General features: G+C 41.7%; 1 protein-coding gene across 2 annotated transcripts; it reads left to right on the plus strand.

Moving 5' to 3' along the window:
- Positions 1 to 1138: 1138 nt before the first annotated feature.
- Positions 1139 to 26846, plus strand: myh7ba (myosin, heavy chain 7B, cardiac muscle, beta a). Of its 2 annotated transcripts, XM_015364803.2 has the most exons (43): positions 1139 to 1236; positions 1674 to 1818; positions 2468 to 2571; positions 3506 to 3649; positions 4293 to 4449; positions 4811 to 4838; positions 5270 to 5366; positions 6445 to 6465; positions 7087 to 7179; positions 7570 to 7633; positions 8047 to 8145; positions 8624 to 8727; positions 8921 to 9059; positions 9298 to 9416; positions 9778 to 9927; positions 10541 to 10711; positions 11392 to 11571; positions 12172 to 12304; positions 12532 to 12611; positions 13581 to 13668; positions 14675 to 14792; positions 15363 to 15486; positions 15708 to 15844; positions 16815 to 17070; positions 17604 to 17846; positions 18121 to 18297; positions 19016 to 19161; positions 19471 to 19561; positions 19967 to 20356; positions 20486 to 20612; positions 20881 to 20999; positions 21287 to 21483; positions 21955 to 22304; positions 22501 to 22625; positions 22795 to 22910; positions 23150 to 23342; positions 23459 to 23662; positions 24171 to 24296; positions 24643 to 24813; positions 25031 to 25135; positions 25355 to 25450; positions 25901 to 26035; positions 26747 to 26846. In XM_015364803.2, exons 2-43 carry the CDS (start codon positions 1722 to 1724, stop codon positions 26756 to 26758), a joined length of 5826 nt encoding a protein of 1941 aa, XP_015220289.1. In that variant the 5' UTR covers positions 1139 to 1236; positions 1674 to 1721; the 3' UTR covers positions 26759 to 26846. The 2 variants fall into 2 exon arrangements, with proteins under 2 accessions (XP_015220289.1, XP_015220290.1); XM_015364804.2 differs by lacking the exons at positions 1139 to 1236; positions 1674 to 1818; positions 2468 to 2571; ... (1 more) ...; positions 4293 to 4449; positions 5270 to 5366 and having other exon boundaries at positions 4823 to 4838.
- The last annotated feature ends 311 nt before the right edge of the window (positions 26847 to 27157 follow it).

A 27157-nucleotide genomic window follows, 5' to 3' on the forward strand; every position in this document is an offset into this window, starting at 1 on the left:
AATCACTTCTTGATAGTTTAGTAAGTAGATTAGCAAGTTTCCTTAGTGCCGATGGGCAGGAGCTTATCTGGAATACAAAACAGACACCCCTACGTGCTGCTCATTCCATTTTCATTCAAGGGTAATGCAATAGTACAATCAGGCAGTAAGTACCCTGCTTCCCTGTACCCCATTCCTAAGGTTAAACATGCCAAAGACTCTCCTCAAACACCAGGCGTGCTTTACAGAACACATTCACAGACAGCCTGTGAGATTCTGCACAAGAATTAGATGCACAGCATTAGAGTCCTCCACCTCGCGTTGGACTTATCTATTCTGTGAATTTAATGAATCGTTTTATGCTTCGCTTCTATTAATATCACTTTATATTTTTAGTGCATCTACTTAATGTCACGGGGCCCTTAAAACCACTTCTAAACGACGCTTTCATTAAGTCGCACAGTATGATTGAGTGAACCCCCTTCATGACTCAATGGAGTAATAAGAGACGAAATCACTTGGATTTGAATGTAAAAATATGGTGTTTCTTTAATTTCTTTGTATAACTAATGTCTCGGCAAGGTGGCTCATCTTATCTGCAGGATTTAGAGAGAGATTAATATTCTTGTATTTAAGGTAAGATTACTATATTTTACTCCTTAATTGGTTAGGAGATTATGCGGTTTCTAAACTGTCATTTTCAGGTTCAGGTTTGAAGGATTTATCTGCGCACTAGATAGGCACTGTGTGTGTACTGCATATTAATTGTAACAGAATTTAGTCTGATTAAATATAACATTCTAAACAAGCGTTTGATTTATTCCGCTTTGAGTCATCAATATATATTCATCCTTGCAGCTGTTTTAGTTTCACAACTTGGAAAAGTTGTGGTCCTGTTCAATAAATTGTAGTTTACACAGAAATACAGTATATGCCGCGTTTGTTTTTATTAACGTACCACTCTGTACGTGTTTATTGATAACAATACCCTACTATAAAGAAAGACAGTGTCCTTTTGATTGCTGTAATCCCAGTTATAACATAATACCGTTACAAAAATAACCGGCTTAGGTTTGCTTCGAGATAAAAATGCTGCTTGCCTTTTGTGTCAATGCGGGCACACGGACAGCACCAATGGGCGGAGGAGGAGGTGACACATGGGAATTTTTGACATATCTCCCTTAACCCTGACCTTGAGAAAGACAATAAAAAGACGGACTTCGTTTCACCGACCCAATCTGACCTGTGTGCTCTGAGGTTGGTACAGTCTACCTACCTGCATGTTGGCTGTATTGTACTAACTGTTATGTGTTGTAGCCGTGTTTTTCCCCTTGTGTGATTTAAATTGATAACATTTAACAATATATTGATTCACAGGATAATTACGTTTTACACACTATATATGTTTTTAAGATCTCACGTTGGTATATTTTGGTTTCTTTTTGCATGCAAATGTATATAGGATGGAAGCTTATTTAAAATCTATATATGTAATGCTAACTGAAGTAATATGCTTCGATTTCGAAATTTTAGGAATGTTTTTTTTTAAAGAGGTCTCTAATCTGCTCTTAGTAAAATAAATCAATTTATTTGATTTGGGCGGAAAGTATTTTGCCCGTGTTCAAACTTGAGTTGTGCTTGGCGAATTTCAATTGCAAACCTTTCTAATGTGAAGTTTTTTTCTTCTCCCGCAGTTCAAGAAGTCGCGTCCGCTGTGCCGAGCGCCCTGCCGGACCTTCACCATGTCTCTATTGGATATGTCCGAGTTTGGGGAAGCCGCTTCATTCCTTCGGAAGAGCGACAAGGAGCTGCTTGTCTTGCAGACTATACCTTTCGACGGTACTAATGTGATCGTTTGCAATGACTTTATCTGCGTTTTTCTCAGTTTTGGCCACCGCTTCTTAGTTGTTATTCCGTTCTGCAGATCTGTAGAACGAAAATCATAGGTCTATAGTTCGGGGCGAACAGACCAAGAGTTTTCCACCACGCAGAATCAATTGGTACAAAAACAAAATCCCAAGATGATAAAATTAAAAAACAAAAGTTTTTTGTCATTGTAAATTAATGGAATTTCGTAATTACTAGACGGAAACATCTTTATATTACCCCGAAACATAAAACCCTACAACAAAAAGGCCTAGATGAGCATATGCTACAATTTTCTTTTTCACTTGCTAGCTTCTGAATAACCTAAGGCAATTAAATTGTGTAATTACGCATAATGTGGGAAAAAATGTATTCAATACATGTTTAATGAAATGCTACTAGGAAGGTTTTTTTTTGCAACCAGTTCACAAGTTATTACTGACCTTGCATTTTTGATTCAGTGTCAAAACATCTTAATTGTGATAATCTTTAAGAATCGCGTCTCATTACCTCTGCGTTGCGTTGCGTATGCGTATGCTGGGAACAGAAAAGAGCGAGTGTTTGATTTAGGTGACATGTCAGTCAGCGTTTCTCAAGACAGCCCTGGGTCCCTTCGATGCAGGTAAGAAGAAAGCCTGGGTACCCGATGATAAGGAAGCCTATACTGAAGTGGAGATAAAGGAGCTGGCCGGCGGAAAAGCCATTGTGGAAACCAAGGATGGCAGGGTAAACACATCTAGATCGTTGCCTTGTTCCAGTACTTTAAACATATTAATTGCTTGGCTCACATTGTGCCATTTATTCAAAGGATCCCAGAATGCTTCATGTATAGGAGGGGACCCACCTCCTTCAGCACTGAACTGCAGCCCTGGGTGACAGGCAGCAGATGTGGCTCAGTAAAAAATGTGCTGTACCAATTGAATAAAGGTGGAAACGTAGATGTGCAAGCCTAAAGTGGAAGGAAGCCAGGGTTTAGCTGGGTTTAGCACCTTTACTCACAAATAGTGTCATGGGGACTATAATGCCCAAGTAGTCGGGAGCTCAGTTTAATGTCTCATCTGAAGAATAGCGCTTCCCACAGAAAAGTGTTGTCCCCCAGGTCACAGCAGCAACCTGTTATTGCATAGAGGTCCCCATGGAAGGTACTGACCAGCCTTGCTGATGTGAGATCAGGTTGGACATGGTGGTGACCGTTTGTTTTCAGTGCAACTATGATTGTTTGACTTTGTACTGTGGGTGGGAGAAAGAGTCGTAGGTGAGGTATTTGAAATAATAAGGTGGGGGTACTGCATGTCTTCTTTATATGCAGTTTTATTCAGCTTACCAAAGCAGAGTTCAAGGCAACAGTAGTATATGGTGCATATTTGAATTAGTTTGCACATATTATTTAACACAAAATAATATCTGCTTCTCCCTCAAAAGCGTTAAAGTAATAGGAGCGTTTTTCTTAATTCTTCACATGGGAATTCACCCTAATAAGATTCTCAGGGTTTCTGAGTTAATAAAAGTACAAAAACTGTATAAGTGGGCTCTACAGAGCTTCAGACACAATGCAGTAAAAAGAGCTATTACAGTAATCTTATTATCGTATTCTCCCAGTGCTTTAAAAGAGAGTGTGGATGTTGGTTCAACTTGAATAAATCACCATTTTCTTCCTTAGACCATAACTGTGAAGGAGGATGACATCCAACAGATGAATCCTCCCAAGTTCGACATGATCGAAGACATGGCCATGCTCACCCACCTGAACGAAGCTTCTGTTCTGTACAACCTGAAGCGTCGGTACAGCAACTGGATGATCTATGTGCGTTCCCTCTTCTCCTTTACACAGGTCCCTCCGTATTTTGCAACAATCAGCTAAAGAGCCGATTGTGGACTAGCCTGTGTTGTGCAAATACTGTATGACTATACGCACACAGCAGCGTCACGCAGCTGTCTTGCTTCAGCACTCATGCTGGAAACTAAAATACAGTAAACCCTAAAAGTTTGTTCGGGCTACAATGGTGATAACTTATGTCTTTGAATGTCATTTTAAAACAATAGTGAAGTGATAATGAGTAGTATAGTTCACTTTCCTGAATTTCAATGACATTGAATTCCTGTCTTTCCATTTCTTATAACGTCTGTCACAGTAGAGCTATTTGTTTATGTGCAAATTCTTTTTTTCCCCAAAAAATATACCTGAGGCATGTTAATATTTGTGCAATCCTAAGCTTTTAAGCTTTTACAATGTAACTGCAAAAATGTAGCTGAAAGTAAGCTTCTTGAATCCCAGAGCCATCTCTGCCATCTCGCTGATCTACAGTAATTCCATCCTCCCCACCTTAAGAAAGGTTAGCATTTTCATTTTGGAAAGGTCAGAGGGATATTTCTCTGATAGCCCCAGCATTGTCACCAGGCTGCTCTCCAGACTACATGGTGCTACTGTGGTTTCTCCTTCCTGGCAGACGTATTCTGGGCTGTTCTGTGTGACGGTGAACCCCTATAAGTGGCTGCCTGTCTACACCGCCCCCGTCGTCGCTGCCTACAAGGGCAAGCGTCGCTCAGAGTCGCCCCCACACATCTACTCCATTGCCGATAATGCCTACAACGACATGTTGCGCAGTAAGTCTTCACTTCCTTCTGGTTCCCTCAGGTGTCGGTGAATCCTTCACCTGAAGAAAACGTGAAGTGTGGGTGGCTAGTATTTTACCCTTTCACATTTCACTCCAGTAATTTGTGCTGTGAGTGGTTCCATGTCATTGAATCGGATGTCTGAACTGAACCCCAGAAGGCAGCTGTTAAAATAAGGTGTGGAAAAAATTGAATCTGTTGCAACTATTTCAAAAGCAGGTGCTGCAGGTGTTTCTCCCTGCAAAGGCATTCCACTGTGACGAGAATTTTAAGGAAACTGCCTTTTCTGTTTGTTGGCAATCATCCTGAGCACTGTGTCACTTTATAATCCTCCCCTGGTGTTTCTCCACAGATCGTGAGAACCAGTCCATGCTCATCACGTATGTAAAATTACACCTCTTAAACATTTAAACATTCTAGCTAGTATTCACTCAGTTGATTAGAACTTTAGGCAGAATTTCACAAAGCTGGGAATGTGTTATATAACAATAACGCCTCAAAACATTCAGACACCTGAATTTGCTTGGACTATATGTCATCAGAGTCCTTTTTTGCACATATTTATTTTGATGCATATTTTTGCTAATTATTCTTATTCTAAAATGTGGGGAGCTGTTTTTTGGAACCGAGTGCAGTTTCTATTTTTTTGCTGCCTTTTGAAAGTGTAATGACTTTTTGTTTTGTTTTTTTTGAGTTTGCGAGATTGGTGTGAGAATGCTGGGTGTGGCTAGTGGTGTATTTTTTCATGTGTATTTTTGCTTGACTTCTTGCATACATATATGTATATGTATTTTTTGTCTACCACTCCTAGCGGAGAATCCGGTGCTGGCAAAACTGTCAACACGAAACGTGTAATTCAGTATTTTGCCATTGTAGCAGCCTTGGGCGATGCATCCAGCAAAAAAGGAGTAAGGCCAAAGCTTTAGAACTTTGCCATTTTTCCCTTTTCCTTTTTGATTTTTTTTTTCTTTTAATGAAGTAGGGCTTGAAAGTTTCTACACTAATTTTTTGAGAAGGAGGTTTTAATTTTATATAATCTCATACGGTTCTAAAATACCTGAACAACTTGCTGGAGGTTGTATAACAGACATTTTTTAATGACGTAAAGAACGCTAGTATTTCCAATCATTTTAAGCCCTGCTTACAATGTGCTGCCCTCTTTCCCACAGTGCTTTTCTGCACCTTTTTTACACCATTTTCCTCCCCAAATAATTTTTTCCCCTTTTATATATATTTTTGCTATTTTTAAGTGGTTTTGGGAAACCTTTTCTTGTTATTAACCCGCTGAGGCCACTTACTCCCTGCTTTTTTGCTACAATCCCATATTTTGATTTAATTTTTCATCTTGGAAAAAAAAACAGTTTTCTACTCACTGCACACTTGTCCTTAGAATTCAGAGCAACATCTTACTGCTGTAATTTAAAAATACATTGTAGCCATTAAGCTTCACAACAAAAGCAGTCACACATGATTCAGGCAAGAACAGTCCTGTTTATACACTGCAATTCTTGAAAATTTGGCTATGAAAACATAGCCTCAGGTTATACTAGGCTAATAGTTTAATTTTAAATTGTAACAATTTTATTTGCATGAAGATCCTTTTAAAATTTCCACCAAAACACATTGAAAAACAAATAACCACAAATAATAAAGGAGTGCAAAGGCTTACACATCTGTGGTATAAGACATTTTGCCAAGTTTAGATAAAGTACTATATTGCTTTTCAGCACTCTTAATCAGCAGTTCATACTACATCAATTAATAGTACATACATGTGCATGTTTAATACCTTAAAACATTAATAAGAAAATGATTAGTAGCTAACAGTAATTTATTTCTTTATAATTGCTGTGAAAAAATGATTAACGCCTGATGTTTTTTAGTCAAAAGCAGCCTTAAATCTGTTGCTATAAGTCTTAATTTGTGGTATTTAGTCTTATTTTTTATATTTTGTATTTGCTATTAATATGTTTTTTTTTTATACAGGGGCCTGCCACCAAAACAGGGGTGAGTACAAGTTACATTACACTCTTTGTAAACAGTCAAGTTTACAGTCAAGTTTAAGTCAAGTGTTCTTTGTCTCCCCCCTGTGTTTGCAGTCGTCACTAGCAGTTTATCTAACCAATTTGATATCTAGTATCTAGCATGTGGCATCTAGTGTAAAGAATCCAAACGCAGTTGTGTATTTGTAATTAAAACAACCAATAAGATTTCGAGTCATTAGAAACAAGCAATGTACAACAGAGTTTTAGATGTTTCCTTACAATCATTTATAACATTGTCTCATTTAGAGGGGAAACACACAGCAGTTCTTAGGGTGGGGTTGAGTCTCCTTAATGGACTTCACTGTTTTTTACCCTTGGGCCAGGTATTTCTCCCTTGAGTACTTCAGTGTGCTCTGCTGTTTGTATGGGTATCACCATTGCTGAGTATGATGTTACAATACACAGATGTCCACCCCCAGCTCAGAGTCTGGCACTAACAGAATGCTTCATGCTGTGCAACCAGGATGAAACCCAGCATACAATGACATGTTTGGCTCAAGTACAAACGTCACAAGTTTCAACACTAATTCAGTCACATTACTGACAGTAGTAGGCAACTTCTTTCCATGTTATGCTTTGCCAGGGCACCCTAGAAGACCAGATTATAGAGGCTAACCCTGCCATGGAGGCCTTTGGTAATGCCAAGACCCTGAGGAATGACAACTCCTCTCGTTTTGTGAGTATTTGGCAGCCTGGGTTCAACAGCAGCCAGCGTCATATTAAAGGTCCAGTGATTTGATTTGATTTTGTAGTTATTGTAACGTGTTCTCTTCCTATCTAAAATGTTTTTGGAATCAAAAATAAATCCAAAAACTCTTCTCAACAGAAGTTTCCATACTTGATATACTTAAAATACTTAACAACTTCAATTGTTCTTTCGTAAAAAGTACACTTGTATTTCAAAGTATTATCTCAGGCTGTTAAATTGGTTGTTAAACATTCAAGATTCTTATTTTTGGTAAAAAATGGAACCGAATTTCGGCAGACCCTAGAGAGGTTGTAACAATATTTAGATTTACACCACTGGCTTGAAAAACAAGTGATTTGTCTTTCTTTTTTTACCCAGGGCAAGTTCATCAGAATCCACTTTGGGCCCACAGGGAAACTGGCTTCTGCTGATATTGACATCTGTAAGCAATTATTGTTTTATGGTACTAGACAGTAATACTACACCAAAAAATGTTGGTTTTCCAGGATGGCTCACAGCTTTCATGTCTAACCATCACTTTTACAGTGTTGTTGTCAGAGGAAAATAACTCTCTAGAAGTTTGTGTCTAAGTGAAATGTTTAGAGTCACAGTTGTTTGACAGTAGTGCTTATTCATTTTCCCACAAACATGGCTGTTGCTACTTCTAAAACAAAGTTGAAAGAGATACAGTACTTCTTGAAACTTTCACACACCTTTGTGTTTCGTGTCTGTACACCCCACAAGAATCTGTAGAATTAGAACACTTCAGGCTTGCCTTTGATTTCCAGTTCTTAAATATGATGTCATTTTTAATTAATTAAAATTAACCAAAATATCAATTACATTGTTTTTCAGATCTTCTGGAAAAATCCAGAGTGATCTTCCAGCAGCCAGGAGAAAGGAGTTATCACATCTACTATCAGATTGTGTCTCAGAGGAAACCGGAGCTTCTGGGTACGGAGTTTATGACTGCTCTGACGCTGGCGTAATGTCATGTAAAGTCTTTGTAGTCACTACCTAATGAATATTTTTCATTTATGATATTAGCATGTCAAGTTTTCTGCCTAAAATATCTTTTATATATTTGTGAAAAATGACTGGTTCCCACGTGATCATTTGTTGAAAGATAGTGGTTAGAAAATGGATGGATGACATTTAGACTATGTTACCTTTATCAAGTTAAAGGGGAAATTGTGCCTTTCTGTAGTGAAGCAGTGAGTGATTAGATTCCAGATTCAGTCCTTGTACCCATTTCCAGTCAAACAAGGCAGCTGTCACACTACTGGATAGAAACAGATCAGGCAGCAAACAGATATCATTCATTTAGAACAACGCTGGGTACAACTAGGAGTAAAAAAAGGTATATGAAGTACAGAATGTTCCACCTAGACCTAGACACAGAAAGTTGACCAACAGTCGTTTTTATCCTCAGATATGTTGCTGGTCTCCTCAAACCCCTATGACTACCACTTCTGCTCTCAAGGAGTGACCACTGTGGATAATCTGGATGACGGAGACGAGCTCATGGCGACCGATGTAAGATGATGTTTGTACTGCATTCAGTTCAGCTGAAAGAAACTGTTCTTTTCCTTCCATTTTTCAACTAGGGCGATCTGATAAGTTGTCTTTTTATGTCTCTTAAATGATTTTTCTTAACGTAAGAAGATCATCACTGTATGATAAAAAGGTTTTTCTGGCATCTCTCTTTCCCTGTGGTCCTGTTGTTCAGAAAGCCATGGATATCCTGGGCTTCAGTGCTGATGAGAAGTATGGCTGCTATAAAATAGTGGGCGCCATCATGCACTTTGGGAACATGAAGTTCAAGCAGAAGCAGCGTGAGGAGCAGGCAGAGGCTGATGGCACTGAAAGTGAGTCGAGTTTTTTTCCCCTTTGGACTCAGACGTTTTCGACAAGCTGACAGAGAGAACGGGGAACTGTTGAAAGAAAAATATGATCTGTTACGTTGGAAACGATCGAGAAATTTAAATTTGACCAGAACACAGGGCTCTTTCATATTTCAGTACCTATTGCTAAAGCAAAGGAGGTCCCAGACCACACGTCTTATCCAGCACAGTTCCAGCAGTAACACCTGTGTCTTCTGCCCAGGTGCCGACAAGGCTGCCTATCTGATGGGAGTCAGCTCAGCTGACCTCATCAAGGGCCTCCTGCACCCCCGAGTCAAGGTGGGCAACGAGTGTGTCATCAAGGGGCAGAATGTCGAACAGGTACAGTCACCACACCAGACAGCCTTTGTGCCATTTCTCTTTCCTAGGAAAATCTGAATGAGCTGATGACAAACCTGTGTTTGTGCACTGTAATAAAATGAAAACACCAGGTACATCTTTGTGATTCTGTACTTGAATAAAAAAAGATTGGACATGACCTGCTCTAAAAGAGCTTTAAGATAGCTATAGACAATCATTTATTTGTCAAATTTACACATATTGCCTTATAAAACTAGGATCTATCATTGCCTGCATTGTATCTTGTTACTTATTACTAACCAGATTTGAATATTTAGGCCAAGGGAGTTATGTGCTCTGTCCACTGTGTGACGGATAACATGTTATGTTGTGTTGTTTTTAGGTGAACTACGCAGTGGGTGCCCTGGCCAAAGCCACTTATGACCGCATGTTTAAATGGCTGGTCAACCGCATCAACAAAACCTTGTACACCTCCCTGCCCAGGCAGTTCTTCATAGGAGTACTGGACATTGCAGGCTTCGAGATCTTTGAAGTGAGTTCCCCAGATCTCTTTTTTTCCATATAAAGAAAGTCAGGAATTTATTCTAAAACCAATCTGGTTTTCATGCTTTGACAGGGTCTCGACAATGTCTCAGTCTATTATGACATTACTCCTCTGTTGTAATCCTTACCTTGGCTTCTGGTAGAGTTTCAAATTGATTTTAAAACCTTACTCCTGTCCTTGTAATCCTTCAATGGCCTTGTCTTTTATTTTTTTGTCATCTGTTTTTGAGACGTGTAAATGATAAAATAATTCCGTCTAACTATAAATAACAAACCCATTTTTACCCTCCTCTCCCCACAATCCAAAACTTTCACAACAGCAGTAACCCATCCATCATCTCCCCAGCGCCTCTCCCTCCCCTGCCCCACAGCAGATAACAGAGTCAACAAGACTTTGAAGGCAAGGACCTGATGTTTTTTTAAGACCTAAGCTTATGTTCAATTTTATCATTTTATTCCTTTCTTGTTCTTTTTCATTCAGGGTTCTTGCTCTGCACTTTGTGACGTTGATCGTTAAGGGTGTTTTGTAAAATATAGATTTAACATCATGGATTAAAAAAAACATATGCTCACCTTTTCCTCTGCCGTTCAATTCCTTGCAGTACAACAGCTTTGAGCAGCTCTGCATCAACTTCACCAATGAGAAACTGCAACAGTTTTTCAACCACCACATGTTCATCCTGGAACAGGAAGAGTACAAGAGAGAGGGAATCGATTGGGTGTTCATCGACTTTGGCCTGGACTTGCAGGCCTGCATAGACCTCATTGAGAAGGTAGGAGGAGCACACACAAAACCAGTTTCACTGGAGCAGTAAAAGGGGATTAAAACTTTCCTTAAATCCAATAAGGGATAGGTGGTGGGAGTAAATGTGTTAAATGGGTACTACGGAGAATTTACAGTACATCACTAGAGAGACTGAAATGCAGAATGAATTCTCTCCTTGAAATGGTGCATTTGTCACATATGCCGAGGGAAAAGGTAGGGGAATAGATCCTGTGCAGGGTCAGAGAGAGTGAAAACAACTGAATTCCTAAGGCGAACGTAATCCAAATTGTCAGGCTAGAGTGAGGTTGGAGAGCTGAAGCAAAGGGTCAGAAATCCAGAGAGTCACAAGAACAACAAGAGGCTGGACTAAGTCACTAACTGGATGCGTAACTCTGTCCGAGAAAACCTCAGTAGTGAGCGAGGACAGGTTGCAGAGTGGAAGCTTAAACAGACAAGGTGAATGAAGTTAATTAGTGAGTGATCGGGTGCTTGTGGGAATGCAACAGTGTCTGCGTGCAGTTTGTGACAGCATTTCAAGAATTGTGGAAGATCATGTCAAAATGAAACGTCATCTGCCTTTTAAGGAATCTGTCAACAGTTACTTTGGAACAGCTTTTTTGTAACTGAATTTGAAATTGCTGGCATGCCATACAAAGTGACCACTTTCTAAATTTTCCCGTTCCTTAGCCAATGGGAATTCTGTCAATCCTGGAGGAAGAGTGCATGTTCCCCAAGGCCACAGACTCTAGTTTCAAGGCCAAGCTGTACGACAACCACCTTGGGAAATCGGCTAACTTCCAGAAACCCAGGCCTGACAAGAAGCGCAAATACGAAGCTCATTTTGAGCTAGTCCACTATGCTGGGGTGGTAAGTCATGAGTCATGACACAGCAGTGACAGCTCCTGTCATGTAGGATACCTAAAAATCTATATAAAATTATATTATTTGTAGAAGCCCTGTCCTGCAGTCTGAATCCTGTCTCGTGTTTTTTTGTTCCTAACCTCTTTTTAGCTGTTTAGCTCTGGTTCCAAAGTATTTCTACAAAAGTACTTTGTTTTTATACATCTTGACAATAAGTTTACATTGTGATCTTTCACCTATCTATAATGATCCTGTTTAAGTACAACTGGGCTGTCCAGCTCTAGATCTGAGGAAGCAAGTGTGTCTGCAGGTTCTCTCAGTTTCTTTAAAGTACCTGCAGAGCTGGGAGAAGCTGATCAAATGACACAAAACAAAATGATGTAGCTTGTTAAGAGCTGAGCTGGAATAAAAAACAGCAGACAAAATGGCTCTCTAGGACAAGGATTGGACACTTCTAGTATAGAAGGATACTCATAGCATGCTATTGAGAATTTACACTCAGTGCAAGGTATGCTTTTTTCTCACTTGTTTATCTACTTATTTATTCGTAAGGGCACTGCAATTGATCAGAAAATTATTTTCATTTCTTCTTTTGATTTTTGTTAGGTACCCTACAATATCTTTGGTTGGCTGGATAAGAATAAGGACCCACTGAATGAGACAGTGGTGACCTGCTTCCAGAAATCAGCTAATAAGCTCCTGGCCAGCTTGTATGAAAACTATGTCAGTGCTGAAGCAGGTACTGGAAAGAGGCATTTCAAGGCATTTTCCTCAGTTAATGTGTGCTTGAACGTTCAGGGAGTGTTTCATTCGCAGGCAGTGGGGTTCCCAACTAAAAATGGACTGGCCATGGTCAAGTCTTTTAGTTGAGACTTTGTGACAACTGTGTCAATGCAGATACGCCTTGATTTAAAACAGAAAATTATTTCAAGACATTTGTTTAAAAGCTGATACCTTATCTTGTAGCTGCTGAACATCCCAAAACAGGAGCCAAAGAGAAGCGCAAGAAGGCTGCTTCCTTCCAGACCGTGTCTCAGCTGCATAAGGTGATGCTCTTTGCTTGTCTTGTCCCGAACTGCCACCCTAACAAACTTTTCTTTTATCACCCAAACTCTTTGTACTTTTTGCATTATTTGTGTTTTGTTTGGTAGCTGGTCATTTTAAAACAAAGAGTTTAATTGAAAATGGAGTAGATAGAATGGATCTGCTTCAACACCAAACTTAAGACAGTAGTGCACAGGGAAGGCGGTGTAGCGATCATTGTTCCTCCTCTGGAGTCTTACCCAGCACTTGGGAGCAGTGCAATGCTTCCCTTATGAGAAAGAGGTAGTTAAGACTTGCAGTGATGTTTAGAGGCATTAACACATGAACATCACTTTAAGTCTGTGCTAACTCTGCACTCAGTAGCGTCTGCTGAGGTCAAGGCCAGGGTAAGTAACCCAGCTGGCTTTTAACATGATAACAGCTGGCTGGACACACGATAACAATTGTTCTTTGAAAATGATGAAACAGGGATTAGCTGTTTTCTAACTTTGTGCCTTGCATAACCCCACAGAAGGGGTATTGATCCATTTAGGTTCGTGCTTATTTATATTCCTGACCTGTATAATAGCACCCTTTCTTACTGCCAGTTCAAAGCCTATCCAGCCATGACTTGGTGGAAAATGTAAGGACTCCATGGAAAACACTGAAGTGTTTTTGTGTGCTTGTCTTTTTAAAATAATATGTATGAGCAGGACAAGATCAATTAGATAATAAAACAACGTTGCTACCCCTGTGTCATCTTGTTGACTTGGCCTGCATTCTGCTGCTTAAAATAAACTGATAAAAAGTGTGAAAATTGAAGGAAACTGTTATTCTCAAAAGCCAAACCTGAGGCAGTAAATTGGCATTCGTGTAAATACATGCCCACAAAAGTGCCGGGAAGTGCTGAAAATTGGGAATTTACACTTCTACATACCTCTGTTGTCATTTTTTATATTATTTATTCATCTATTTATGTCTTTGTTTGTTAGGAAAATCTGAATAAGCTGATGACAAACCTGCGTGCAACTCAGCCTCACTTTGTGCGGTGTATCATACCTAATGAGACGAAAACTCCAGGTACATCTTGGTCATTCTGTACAACTGAGAGAACAACTCTCACATAACCAAGGTTAATTCAGACAGGCTCTAAAAGAGATTTAAAGGAGCTATAACCTATTTTAGCACACATAGCATTGTAATACTGGGATGTTTGTAGGAACACATTAGTCAGAATTCAGGAGGAATGATGCAGTCCAATCAGAAAATATGTTTGGATTGTTTATTGAAAACAGGCATGAAACCTTTGGCTTAACCTATTGGTTTGAGGGTCAGCTACCTATCTGTAGGACAGGACGCGAGTGAGGAATTCCCCAGGGGCTGCTGCAAGGGCAGAGATGCGGTGAAGAAAGAGTGCAAAGAAAAAACAATCTGAAGAAGAGAGGAACTAAATAACTTGTAGCATTTCAGGAGGTGATGCCATGGAAGATTACAAGTTAGAGATGTAGGGGAATGAGGTGGCTGTCGCTCCTCCCAGTCTTGTGTTAAAATCTCACTTCACACAATTTTGTGAATTGATGATTTCTGAATCAACCTTGGAGAGTTTTGGAAAGCATGTCCCGTTTATTCTTGACACACCCTTGCTTTTGTCAAATGCTAAGGCTGAGCACGTCGCTGACAGTGAAGTGCCGAGCCTCTTAAATAATCGCAGATTATTTTTATGAGAAATATGGTTGCATGTAAGCAGAAGGGGCGGCATAGTGGCGCAGTGGTTAGCACGGCTGAGGCCCTGGGTTCAGCTCCTGGGGTTCTGGCTGTGTGGAGTTTGGATGTTCTCCTACGTTCACATGGGGTTTTCCTCCCACAGTCCGCGGACATACTGCCAGTTAAATCGGCTCTGGTGTGAGTGTGCTGTGTCTGTGTCTGCCCCGCGATGGACTAGCGTCTCGTCCGGGGTCCCACCTTGGCCCGTTGCTTGCTGGGATAGGCTCCGGCCTCCCCCGCGATCCTGTCTTGGCTAAAGTGGTTTGAAAATGGATGGATGCAATTGAAAAACGGGCATCTGTTAATCTTCCTCCCTCCGCAGGCATTATGGACCCATTTCTGGTGCTGCACCAGCTGCGCTGCAACGGCGTGCTGGAGGGCATCCGGATCTGCAGGAAGGGTTTTCCCAACAGGGTGCTGTATGCTGACTTCAAGCAGCGGTGAGCGAGGACACCTGTGGACATTTACACAATTTGAAAAGATTAATACTGTACACTATTATATTCATGTTATTTTAAAATACCCTTTTCATGAGTTGGTGGTAAAATGCCTGCCTTTTTAAAGTTAAATATATTAAGATACTTTTTGAAGTGATAATGGGTTTATTATTTTATGAACAGAATGCCTTCAAAGTTTTATCTCAGTGTGTATGGTTTTGCTGCAGTGGCAGATGCTCTTTGATAAGTGACTGTTTCATTCCTGCTGAAGACATTAAATTAAGTTTTTTTTTAATGTAATATAATGGCTGGGGTGCTTCTTCATTTTCTTAATTTATGGAATCTCAGATCCTATCAGTTTCAGTATCTCCCCCCCCGGCCTCTGTTTTTTAATATTTTTAAATCCTTGTTAAAAAAAGAAGTAAATTATATGACATCTTTACTGAGAGGTCAAAGTGTGTGTGCAATGGGGACTACTCACACAATGTTTGCAATTACAAGGATTAAAAACCTTGGTGGTGACATTTAGTTGGAATCTTGAACTTGTCTTTCTCATTCTCCCCCGTCGTGTAGCTATCGTATCCTGAACCCCAGTGCCATCCCCGATGATAAGTTTGTGGACAGCAGGAAGGCTGCAGAGAAACTGCTGAGCTCCCTGGACATCGACCACAACCAGTACAAGTTTGGACACACCAAGGTGAGTACAATACTGCAAAAGCCATTATAACTCCCAAAAGCTGGAAGGTCTCTTTAGAAAGATGACGTAGGACTGGCATTAAATACCATCCACAGAAAACCCTATAGAAATGGAGTAGAACTTGCGTTGGTTGGTAAATCTAGTTTTGGGAGCTCAGAAGCTCTACAAACACGAGTGCAGCCCTGTTCTTTACGGACAGCCTGACCGCTTGGTCTCTGCAGGTCTTCTTCAAGGCAGGCCTGCTGGGGCAGCTGGAGGAGATGAGAGACGAGCGCCTAGCTAAGATCCTCACCATGATCCAGGCCAGGGGCCGGGGAAGGATCATGCGGCTGGAGTACCAGAAGATGATCGAGAGAAGGTAACCCTTCTTTTGGTCTGGTGTGATCAGTTAAACCAACTAACAGGTTCTAATGAATTTATTCTTCCAGAGTTACTGCATATGATTAATGCACGTCATTGTTCTGCTCAAATGTTCGGCATGGCAATGGAGGTCATCTTGTTCCTCTTCGCATTTTATCTCAGTGTGTATAGTTTTGCTGCAATGGCAGATGCTCTCTGATAAGTGACTGTTTCATTCCTGCTGAAGACATTAAATTAAGTTTTTTTTAATGTAATATAAGGGCTGGAGTGAGCAGACACCATAAAATGTGTCCGTTCCTATTCCCAGACTTTACCACAAATAAATGACAGCAACATGGCGAAACATAGCCTAATAATAATCTAACACTTAACACAGAGATTGTGAAGGTAACCAGCAAAGGAAAAAAAAGTGCTTTTCTTATTGGGAGAATAATTCTGAAATCACATTAATGTGGATGTGTGTATGGATTGTAAACAATGCAAAACCTGCTTTTTGAATTAGGAAGGAAGACATTTTCAAAGACCATTAAGTGTAAGAGCTGTTCAGCCTCTCTTAAAAATAATTTCTCGATCCCTTGGGCCTAGTTGTGCAAGACATTTTAATAACTGCATAGACCGAATATCTGCCAGGGTCATAGGGGATTAATACATCTTTCACTCTCTTATTTTTAAATATCAAAAGCAGCCTTCAATGTCTCATCACTTGAGTTTGTATTTGACAGATAACTACTGGGGTTATGGAACACTTGGGCCGTGAAATCTGTTTTCAGATTCTAGCAGGCTTCCTTAAATTGCAAGTCAATGAGGGCAGAAACTGACCAACAGATACAAAATAACAGAATGATCATTGTTAACTCCTTTCAAGTTGGTGTCTTCTGAGTGTACGGCGAGGAAGCATGTTTCCAGTGGGGCAGCTCCGGTTTGTGTCTCTCTCACGTCCGTGCGCCCCGATTCCTGCTCGCCCCCAGGGATGCCCTGATGGTTATCCAGTGGAACATCCGTGCCTTCAACGCGGTGAAGCACTGGCCTTGGATGAAGCTCTTTTTCAAGATTAAGCCTCTGCTGAGGAGTGCGGCCACGGAGAAGGAGATGGCCAACTTGAAGGAGGAGTTCCTGAAGCTGAAGGAGGCCCTGGAGAAGAGTGAGGCCAAGAGAAAGGAGCTGGAGGAGAAACAAGTCAGCTTGATCCAGGAGAAGAACGACCTCTCTCTGCAGCTCCAGGCTGTGAGTGCTTATGACCACACTCGCAAAACGTATTTTTATTATTGTATCGTTAGTAGTATTAGATTAATAGTCATATCTTCTATATTAGTTTAAATTCATCACAAAAAAAACAAAAAGTAAACAACTGGAAGAAAAGCAACAACAATCTAGACGATTGTGTGATCTAAGTGAGAGAACTGATAGGGTCCTGGACTTTTTAGGACTGTTTGAAATTTATGGGGATGAGCAAATTGATTTTCTTTGCACTTTGTCACCGTTCCTCAACCCCATTAAATTGAAGTGTTCCTGTTAAGAGGTGATTTTAAGTATTTTTAATAGGAATGCAATTTAAAAGAGAGACACTACAAGACAACAGCAAAATAAATGAATTACTCCCTCCTTTTTACATTTAGATTCATATTCATGACATATGTATGTATAGACCATCAGTGTTTTTTACGTTAGTTTGTTATGCGCATTTGGAGATGATTCATATTTCATGTGCTCTTTGTCTGGTTTCATTGTGCTAAATACCTCCAAACGTCTCTCTCCAGGAGCAGGACAACCTTGCAGATGCTGAAGACCGCTGCGACCTCCTGATCAAAGCCAAGATCCAGCTGGAAGCCAAGGTCAAAGAGCTGACAGAGCGCCTGGAGGACGAGGAGGAGATGAACGCGGACATCACTTCTAAGAAGCGCAAGCTGGAGGATGAGTGTGCCGAGCTGAAGAAGGACATTGACGATCTGGAGATCACCCTGGCCAAGGTGGAGAAGGAGAAGCATGCCACAGAGAACAAGGTGAGCTGTTAAGGAGACCAGAAGATAAATTCAGTTAAAAATAACAAATCTCACACCATTGTGGTTCAGTTTTATGGAATGCTTGAGAAAAAAGATGGGACTTTTTCATTTAGATGGGACTTTGAAACATTTAGTTCTCCACTATAGTATTTTATTAAAACATCTCTTAATATGTTAAGTATGTTATATGTTTCTTGAAAAGCAGTAGAACAAAGCATGTTGGGAGCTTAAAAATTATGAGTGATGGACTCCATCTCTCCCTTTCCACCCTCAGGTTAAGAACCTGATCGAGGAGATGGCTGCTCTGGACGAGATTATCGCCAAGCTGACCAAGGAGAAGAAGGCTCTTCAGGAGGCTCACCAGCAGGCCCTGGATGACCTGCAGGCAGAGGAGGACAAGGTCAACTCTCTGACCAAGGCTAAGGCCAAACTGGAGCAGCAAGTGGATGATGTGAGTCAACACTGGGGTATACGTGGGTGTGATTTCAGCATTGTTCTCTATGCTGACACTTAAATATACATCTCAGTATTATGTCACAGCAACATTAAAGGAGGAGCAGTGTGTGATACATTCTGATTGTTTTTGTGGCTACAGTCGGCTACTGAAACCTTGTCCTCCTTTTTGTTCCAGGAGATATCTCAGATACTAATTAAACCTTTGATTGAGCTAATAATTTGAATGAGGTGTTTGTCATTATTATTAACATCTACGAGGCAAATTGTAATACAGGGAAATCTCTAGCAGTTTGTGAGCTGAAAAGGTTCTAATTAATCAAATTATTATCTTTAACAAGAGCTCTATTAAGTAACTATGAGCTCCCCGGCAGTTTAATTCTGTAGAGACTGGGGTCACCAAGTTCAGATCCTCACAAATTTGGGAATTTTAAAAAGCTGGAAAAAAGGAAATTCATCAGATGAATTCTTTCCCTACATATATTGGAAAGGTATTTTAAATATTCAAATATTAGACCTACATATAAATGGTAAGTAACACCAATATATAGCTGTACAACTGATCCTGCTAATCAGTTATTGAAGTTGATCAAATTATAAGCGTTTTAAGAGTTTGCCTGTGGAGTTTGTTTTAGAAAGTAACGTCTGCTGTGCGTGTGAGAAGTAAGACTTGAATCTCGGCCATGAATGAAAGCAGACCTTGCTCCCCATTCCAGCTGGAAGGCTCCCTTGAGCAGGAGAAGAAAGTGCGAATGGACCTGGAACGGGCCAAGCGCAAGCTGGAAGGAGACCTCAAACTGTCGCAGGAGTCCGTCATGGACCTGGAAAATGACAAACAGCAGCTGGAAGAAAAACTGAAAAAGTGAGAGCAACGTGTCTTGTTCCAGATGGCAGTAGCCATATAATCTTAGAACCAAGAACTGTGGTATATTATAGAATGTGTTCTTACATGTAAAGAAGAATCTTTAACATGTTTTTCCCTGTGCTGAAAATCAAGAAATTGACATCAATTTTGCACTAGAATTTACTCTATTAGCCGCACCAGAAAAAAGATAGTATAGTACATTGTACTGAAAGATAATATAGATATAATATAGTATAGATAGAAAGATAGTGAATCCTAACAGAAATGAGACACCTTTAAGCAGCTTCTTTTTTCACCTTCTTCTAGGAAGGACTTTGAAATGAACCAGCTCAGCTCGAAGATTGAAGATGAGCAAGTAATGGTGATGCAGCTTCAGAAGAAAATCAAAGAACTGCAGGTGAGCACCAACCTCTGCTGCCAGGAGCTCCTGACAGTCTTACTCCAGGGCTCCAGGACTGGGATTCATGCAGCACCCATTTCAAATGAAGTTACATTTCTAATCACTAAGGGCTTGTCTAAAACATCACTGTTTTTTATTTGGTGAAAACTGAAATAATCCTTCAAGACTAGTAAATATAAACATTTGCACTGTTCTCTGTAGTAGTTGTCACGGCAAATGTTACACTCAAATACCTGGAAAATCAAATAAAAAAGCGCAAAAGAAAAATTCATACGTTAAAGTTTTGAGCTTCAGTCGAATACAAGTAGGAAAGTTTGAATAACCGACCTCACATCAGTCACCAGTGAGTTTTACTCTGACGTTAAACACTGAACGATTCCTCCCTCGTGGGGGCGTGGCCAGGCGCGCATCGAGGAGCTGGAGGAGGAGTTGGAGGCGGAGAGGGCCGCCCGGGCTAAGGTGGAGAAGCAGCGCTCCGAGGTGTCCCGTGAGCTGGAGGAGCTGAGCGAGAGGCTGGAGGAGGCCGGCGGGGCCACCACCGCCCAGATCGAGATGAACAAGAAGCGCGAGGCGGAGTTCCTGAAGCTGCGCCGGGACCTGGAGGAGGCCATGCTGCACCACGAGTCCACTGCGGCCGCTCTGAGGAAGAAGCATGCCGACAGCGTGGCGGAGCTGAGCGAGCAGATAGACAGCCTGCAGCGGGTCAAACAGAAGCTGGAGAAAGAGAAGAGTGAGGCCAGGATGGAGGTGGATGACCTGAGCTCAAGCCTGGAGCAGATCACCAAGTCCAAGGTAAGCTAAATCAAGGTGCCTGTTTGATTACGATCGGAGATAAATCAGGCACTTCATGGCTTCTCTTCAGACTGTTTTTGCTTTCATAGCCCAATTCTGTACGCACGAGGTTTCAATTTATTTTTATAGGCCAATGCTGAGAAGATGTGTAGGACGTATGAGGATCAGTTGAATGAAAGCAAGTCCAAAGTGGATGAACTTCAGCGCCAGCTAAATGATGTCTCATCCCAACGGGCCAAGGTCCAGGCAGAGAACGGTAAGAATATAAAAAGAAGTATGGTAGATTCTCATACAAAACATGGATTTTCAAGCAGGATTATCCATTAGCATCGAAGCTCCAAACCCACAAGAAAATATAAAAACTACCAACGATTATTTATTGCGATGTTCTTTGTTGGGTTGTGATGAAACCTTTATTCTACTAAAAGAACCTTCTTTCTGGGACAAATCTAGGAAGAAGTACTTTTTTAAATACTTATTTCTTGTAATACATAGGTGTCCCCCTTTCCCATCTCTCTTTGCAGCGGAACTGGCCAGAAAGTTAGAAGAACGTGAAGCCCTGGTCACGCAGCTGAGCCGAACTAAGATCTCCTTCAGCCAAGCCACAGAGGAACTCAAGAAACAGCTGGATGAGGAGAACAAGGTGCTTGCTTCTGCAAGGGACTGCAAAAACACTCCTGTTCTGTTAACGACCAGAGTCTCACCTCACCCATTGTGAAAAAGCAGAGTATGCGTTTCGGGTCATATTAACATTGAAATCTCATACAGAAATGCTGACTAGTGATAATAGGACATTGATAGTATTTAGTACTTCATCAGTCCTGTACATGACTCAAATTTAGTTTTATGTATAAAAACGTGTAAATGTTTAACCTTAGGACCGCTAACACACTTGTGTATCTGACACGGTGTTTACTTTTTCGGCCGCAGGCGAAGAACGCTCTGGCTCACGCCCTGCAGGCCTCGCGGCACGACTGCGACCTGCTGAGGGAGCAGTACGAGGAGGAGCAGGAGGCCAAGTCCGAGCTGCAGCGGGCCTTGTCCAAGGCCAACGCCGAGGTGGCGCAGTGGCGGAACAAGTATGAGACGGACGCCATCCAGAGGACCGAGGAGCTCGAGGAGGCCAAGTAAGGCCTTCTTTCATCAATCTCTCGGTGTCTCCGATGAGCAAGAAGCTTAAATGGAGTTTTTCTGGGGGGATATTTTCACAGAACTGTGGAAACCCAAAGAGGAATTTTCAAATAATTTATCCTACCAAAACTATATATTCAGTATACAGTACACTGAATTTGTCATTAGCTAATGCATAAACATTAACTATCCTGCTGTATATGTAGTTAACCTATGCAAGTCTTAATTATAAAAAAATAAAATGTAATTATTAAAAAACAAATTCCTCATTAGAGAAGATACAAGAATGGCAATGAGATCTCAGTTCGTAAGACTGACAATTTGCTTGTTTCATGAAAGATAGGAATGAATACTTCTCGTATAATCTAAATCTTGTATACTGGTTACTCATACAGCGAGGGAGTGGTGCAACGGGATGAACCATGGGACACGTGTAAAAAAATCCAATGCAATGACCTCCTTTGCAGGAAGAAGTTGGCATCGCGGCTGCAGGACGCCGAGGAAGCAGTGGAGGCGTCCAACGCCAAGTGCTCCTCCCTGGAGAAGACGAAACACCGCCTGCAGACCGAGATCGAGGACCTGGTGGTGGATCTGGAAAGAGCCAACTCCGCCGCCGCCGCCCTGGACAAGAAGCAGCGCAACTTTGACAAGGTGCTGGCCGAGTGGAAGCAGAAGTACGAGGAGACGCAGTCCGAGCTGGAGGGCTCGCAGAAGGAGGCACGCAGCCTGAGTACGGAGCTCTTCAAGCTCAAGAACGCCTACGAGGAGTCGCTGGACCACCTGGAAACAATCAAGCGGGAGAACAAGAACCTCCAAGGTATGAGTGAAGACTGGGCTTGCAGACCAGTTACAGATCAGGACCTGCATCTACCCTGCAGGTTTAATCTTCTTTGGAAGTTTAGCTTGAATTTGGGAACAGTTTATTGTGTTCCGCAACCATAGCACGATGCAGCAAATGTTTTAAAAATGCGTACTCCTGCTTCTGATCTCATAAGAGTCTGTGTTTCTTCAAGAGGAGATCTCGGACCTCACGGATCAGATCGGCCAAGGAGGAAAGACAATCCACGAACTGGAGAAGATGAAGAAAGGCCTGGAGGCAGAGAAGAGCGATATCCAGGCAGCGCTGGAGGAGGCAGAGGTAAGCATCTGCCCAGGTTGCACATCTCCGTTAAACCACATGGTCATGTCTTCATTCTTGCAGCTGTATCTTGAGTAGCAAATTTTGCACAAAGATGTTCAAAACCATTTTTTTGTCTTTAGAATTACAAATGATAAATGACAACATTTCACTGTATTTATGCTTCCAGGGTGCCCTCGAGCATGAGGAAAGCAAGACCTTACGAATCCAACTAGAACTGAACCAGATCAAGGCTGAAATTGACAGGAAGCTGGCGGAAAAGGAAGAGGAAATCGACAACCTTAGGTAACCCAACTCTTCTTAGACAAGTGTGCATTTCTCATTGACTGGTCTACATGGCAACAGGCACTTGGTATGTTTTAGGGGTCATTGTTTATGCCTTAATCCAAGAGAACTTTAACCGCCTAACAATCACCCATCTTGGGCCATCACCCTGCTCACAGTTGGCAGTATAGGCAGTTGCAGGATAACCTTTAAGGAAAGCAAATGGTTAATCCTAGGCTCTGCCCTCCCCTATTTCTCAGGCGTAACCACCAGCGTGCCATAGAGTCCATGCAGGCCACCCTTGATGCTGAAGCAAAGTCTCGCAACGAGGCTATCAGGCTCAAAAAGAAGATGGAAGGGGACCTAAATGAAATGGAGATCCAGCTGAACCACGCCAACCGGCAGGCAGCAGAGTCCCAGAAACTTGTTCGCCAGCTGCAGGCTCAGATCAAGGTTCGCATCCGCCAGGGGGTCAGCGGAGTGGCGAAACAGTGCATGTCCTCGACCGCTTTGAAACAAAATGGCAACCTCCAAATTCAGATAAGTCCATTTCGGTTTTGCGTTCCCAGGACCTGCAGATTGAACTGGACGACACACTCCACCAAAACGAAGACCTGAAGGAGCAAACTGCAGTGGTGGAGCGCAGGAACAACCTGCTGGTGGCGGAGGTGGAAGAGCTGCGCAGCTGCCTGGAGCAGACCGACCGTGGTCGCAAGCTGGCTGAGCATGAGCTGCTGGAGTCCACAGAGAGAGTCAACCTGCTGCACTCTCAGGTCTGTCCAACGCTTATGTCCACCCACACAAGGGCCAGAAGCCACAGCTAAGATGGTGTTCCTTAAAATCTGTATTCTTGCATATACTGTATATATTTAATTTGTACACTGCTGCCTTAGAAATGCATAATAATTGAAATTCCCTGAGTAGCACTAATCTTGGATGACCTCATGTTATGTTAATTAAGCAAATCCAAGACTACTTCAAATTGGGGTTGGTGAAACAAGTCCCCAGATCCCACTTAAGAACTTGCAGACTCATGCATATGTAGACACTAAAGGTAAAGTTTAGCTGTAATGCATTGCAGTCTTAGATATGTGACTTAGTGTACATGCTTGTTCACTAAGAAAATCCATTACACAATGTTCTGTGAGGACTGGAAAAAGATCTATATGCTGTTTGGATGTTGGGGACTCATGGACTTGGATTATTAAGCAAACCAACTTCCTTCATTAGCATGTCATTCAGTCTAATAAATTCTGCCGCCTTTGTTGCCTTATCTTCCAGAATACTGGACTTATTAACCAGAAGAAGAAACTGGAGAATGATATTGCACAGCTGTCCAGCGAAGTGGACGAGGCTGTGCAGGAGTGTCGCAATGCTGAGGAAAAAGCCAAGAAGGCCATAACTGACGTAAGAAATACGGATATAAAAGCTTGTTGATTAACCCTGTTCATCGACATCACAATGCACTGCCGAACTTTAAATTTCTGGTCATGTGTGATACCCAGCTTGTCAAAGGTGTTAATTGCCTTCAGTTTTCTATAATACTTTCTACATTACAATACAAAAAGCTGATCATATTTCATCACATTCAGTTACATCAAAGGATATGTAATATACAAATGGTACGTTAAATTTGTGAATGACTTATGGTTGGCCAAAGTAACAGGAGCAAATATATTCTGCTCAAGGCAACGTGTTCTCTAATCTGTGCTCATTGCACCTGGTGACTGGTCTGTTCTCCATCACACCGCAGGCTGCCATGATGGCGGAGGAGCTGAAGAAGGAGCAGGATACCAGCGCCCACCTGGAGCGCATGAAGAAGAACATGGAGCAGACCATCAAGGACCTGCAGATGCGCCTGGACGAGGCTGAGCAGATCGCGCTGAAGGGTGGAAAGAAGCAGATTCAGAAACTGGAGGCCCGGGTGAGCCAGTGGAGTGGCCCTTGTCACTGTACCATGTAATGCCGAAGGCACCATCAAACTGCACTAATTCATCTACAATTAAGAAAAACTACTTTCTCATGCATGTCATACCCTAATCATCCCTGATGGTCGGAGATCCCTTTAAATCTTGTTTTTACTACTCCCAGGTTTTATAAAAAACAAAACAAATCAAGAAGCAAACTATTCATTTCCCCAGGTGAGGGAGCTGGAGGGCGAACTGGAGAGCGAACAGAAGAAGAGCAACGAATTCCAGAAGGGAGTTCGCAAGTATGAGAGGAGAATTAAAGAGCTCACCTACCAGGTACTCAGTCTTAAGTCAACAGTCACAAAGCTTACCTGAACACAGGACCTGGTCCTTGATTTCCATTCAAAGACTTGGGCTAAATCTTAGCCTGTTCTAATGCTGGCAAAGGGCTATTGCTAGTAGAATATATCTACGGATGTATTAGTCAGTTCACAAATATAGGTCATACACATAAAACCTTAATAGAAGAGGCTGAAGCTCGCTGTCGTTGTGCAGACAGAAGAAGACAGGAAGAACATGGCTCGCCTGCAGGAGCTGATTGACAAGCTGCAGATCAAGGTGAAGAGCTACAAGAGGCAGGCCGAGGAAGCGGTAAGTCGCACTGTACGACACGGACCGAACTTGAACGCTTTATGTTAACTGTGAAAAAAGCCCGGGCCATTTTCACAACTACAGAAATTGTTTTTGGAGGGGAAAAAAATAAAAAATCATTTCAGATTTAATATGGAAAAAACAATATAGTTTAAAAGCACTTAAACAGCAGAAACATCACCTCCCAGTTCCTGCAAGCCTCCCATTTTCACCTGTAGCAGCTTTTACTACTCAGAAATGTGATAAATAGACCTTTAAAACTCTGCAAGGAACCAAAAGCATGTGTTTCAGCTTTAAAGTATTAACAACATGGGTCCCCACTATGAAAAAATAAAAGTAATGTTAGCCATTACTTAACCATCTTCATGCACCTATACTTCATAACAGTAGGTACATCAGAAGCTGTGTGCTCTTCTTAATCTGTCTGTCCCATCCCTCTCCCCCTTCCAGGAAGAGCAAGCCAACTCCAACCTGTCCAAGTACAGGAAGATCCAGCACGAGCTGGATGATGCTGAGGAGCGAGCTGAGATGGCTGAATCTCAGGTCAACAAGCTACGTGTCCGCACCCGAGACCAGGGAGGCAAGGTAGGCAAAGTGCAAAGCACTGTCAACCAGCATGTAGGAGCCATAAGCAAACTTTCAATGAAGGTTACTACAGACCATAGAGCATCTTCATTGCAATGATTTCTAAGTTTATAGCCAGCAGCTATATTGCCCTGTATCTCACAACTGGAAACCCACTGAAGCTCAGCACCTGTATGGGAGACCTCCTGGGAAAAACTAAGGTTACTGCTAGAAGAGGTGTTAGTGGGGCCAGCAGGGAGCGCTCACCCTGCGGTCCTAACGCCCCAGAATAGTGACAGGGACACTATGCTGTAAGAAAAGGCACCACCCTTCCGGATGAGATGTAAAACCAAGGCCCCGACTCCGTGGTCATAAAAAATCCCAGGGCGTTTCTTGAAAAAAGTATTGGTGTTAATGCTGGTTTCCTGGACAAAATTCTCCCTGGCCTTTAACAATCATAGCCTCCTAATAATCCCCATCTATGAATTGGCTTCATTACTCTGCTCTCCTCCCCACCGATAGCTGAAGTGTGGTGACCACACTGGAGCACTTTGGTGTTGATGGAGAGGAGTCCCCATTACCCATAAAGCACTTTGAGTGAAGTGTCCAGAAACATTCTATATAAGCATAAGGATTTTTATAATTTAGATTAAACAACCATTATACTTCACTTGCTTCATAACAGCCATTAACGTTTGTGTTCAAGACTGACAGTATTTCCTTTTATTTCAGCAAGCAGAATAAAACAGAAGTTACTCTGCACCTTACAGAAGAAAACAGTCACTTAGCTGCAACAGCTATGGGAGTGTGAAATAAAGCATTTACAATTTAACTGCCCTCGGTCTCTTTGTGATAAAAACCCTTCTATTCCATCTGCAACTTCACAGCACTCCAGATCACATTTGCTACAGTAAAAGAGCAAAATGAAGTCCTTTATGAATTCCACGTTTTCAAGCAAGTCCCAAGGTGAGGCCTGACTATCATACAACACCGAGCGACTCTTATCAAAAATGGTGCTCTGCTAAGATGTGGAATTAATTCTGAACAAGAAAATATTGGTTAAAACATTCTTCCATAAAAATAAGATCTGACTATGAATGGAACATACACACACACACAATGAATAAGCAAACCACTTAATTC

Source organism: Lepisosteus oculatus, chromosome 16 (assembly GCF_040954835.1).
Source record: "Lepisosteus oculatus isolate fLepOcu1 chromosome 16, fLepOcu1.hap2, whole genome shotgun sequence".
NCBI lineage: Eukaryota > Metazoa > Chordata > Actinopteri > Semionotiformes > Lepisosteidae > Lepisosteus > Lepisosteus oculatus.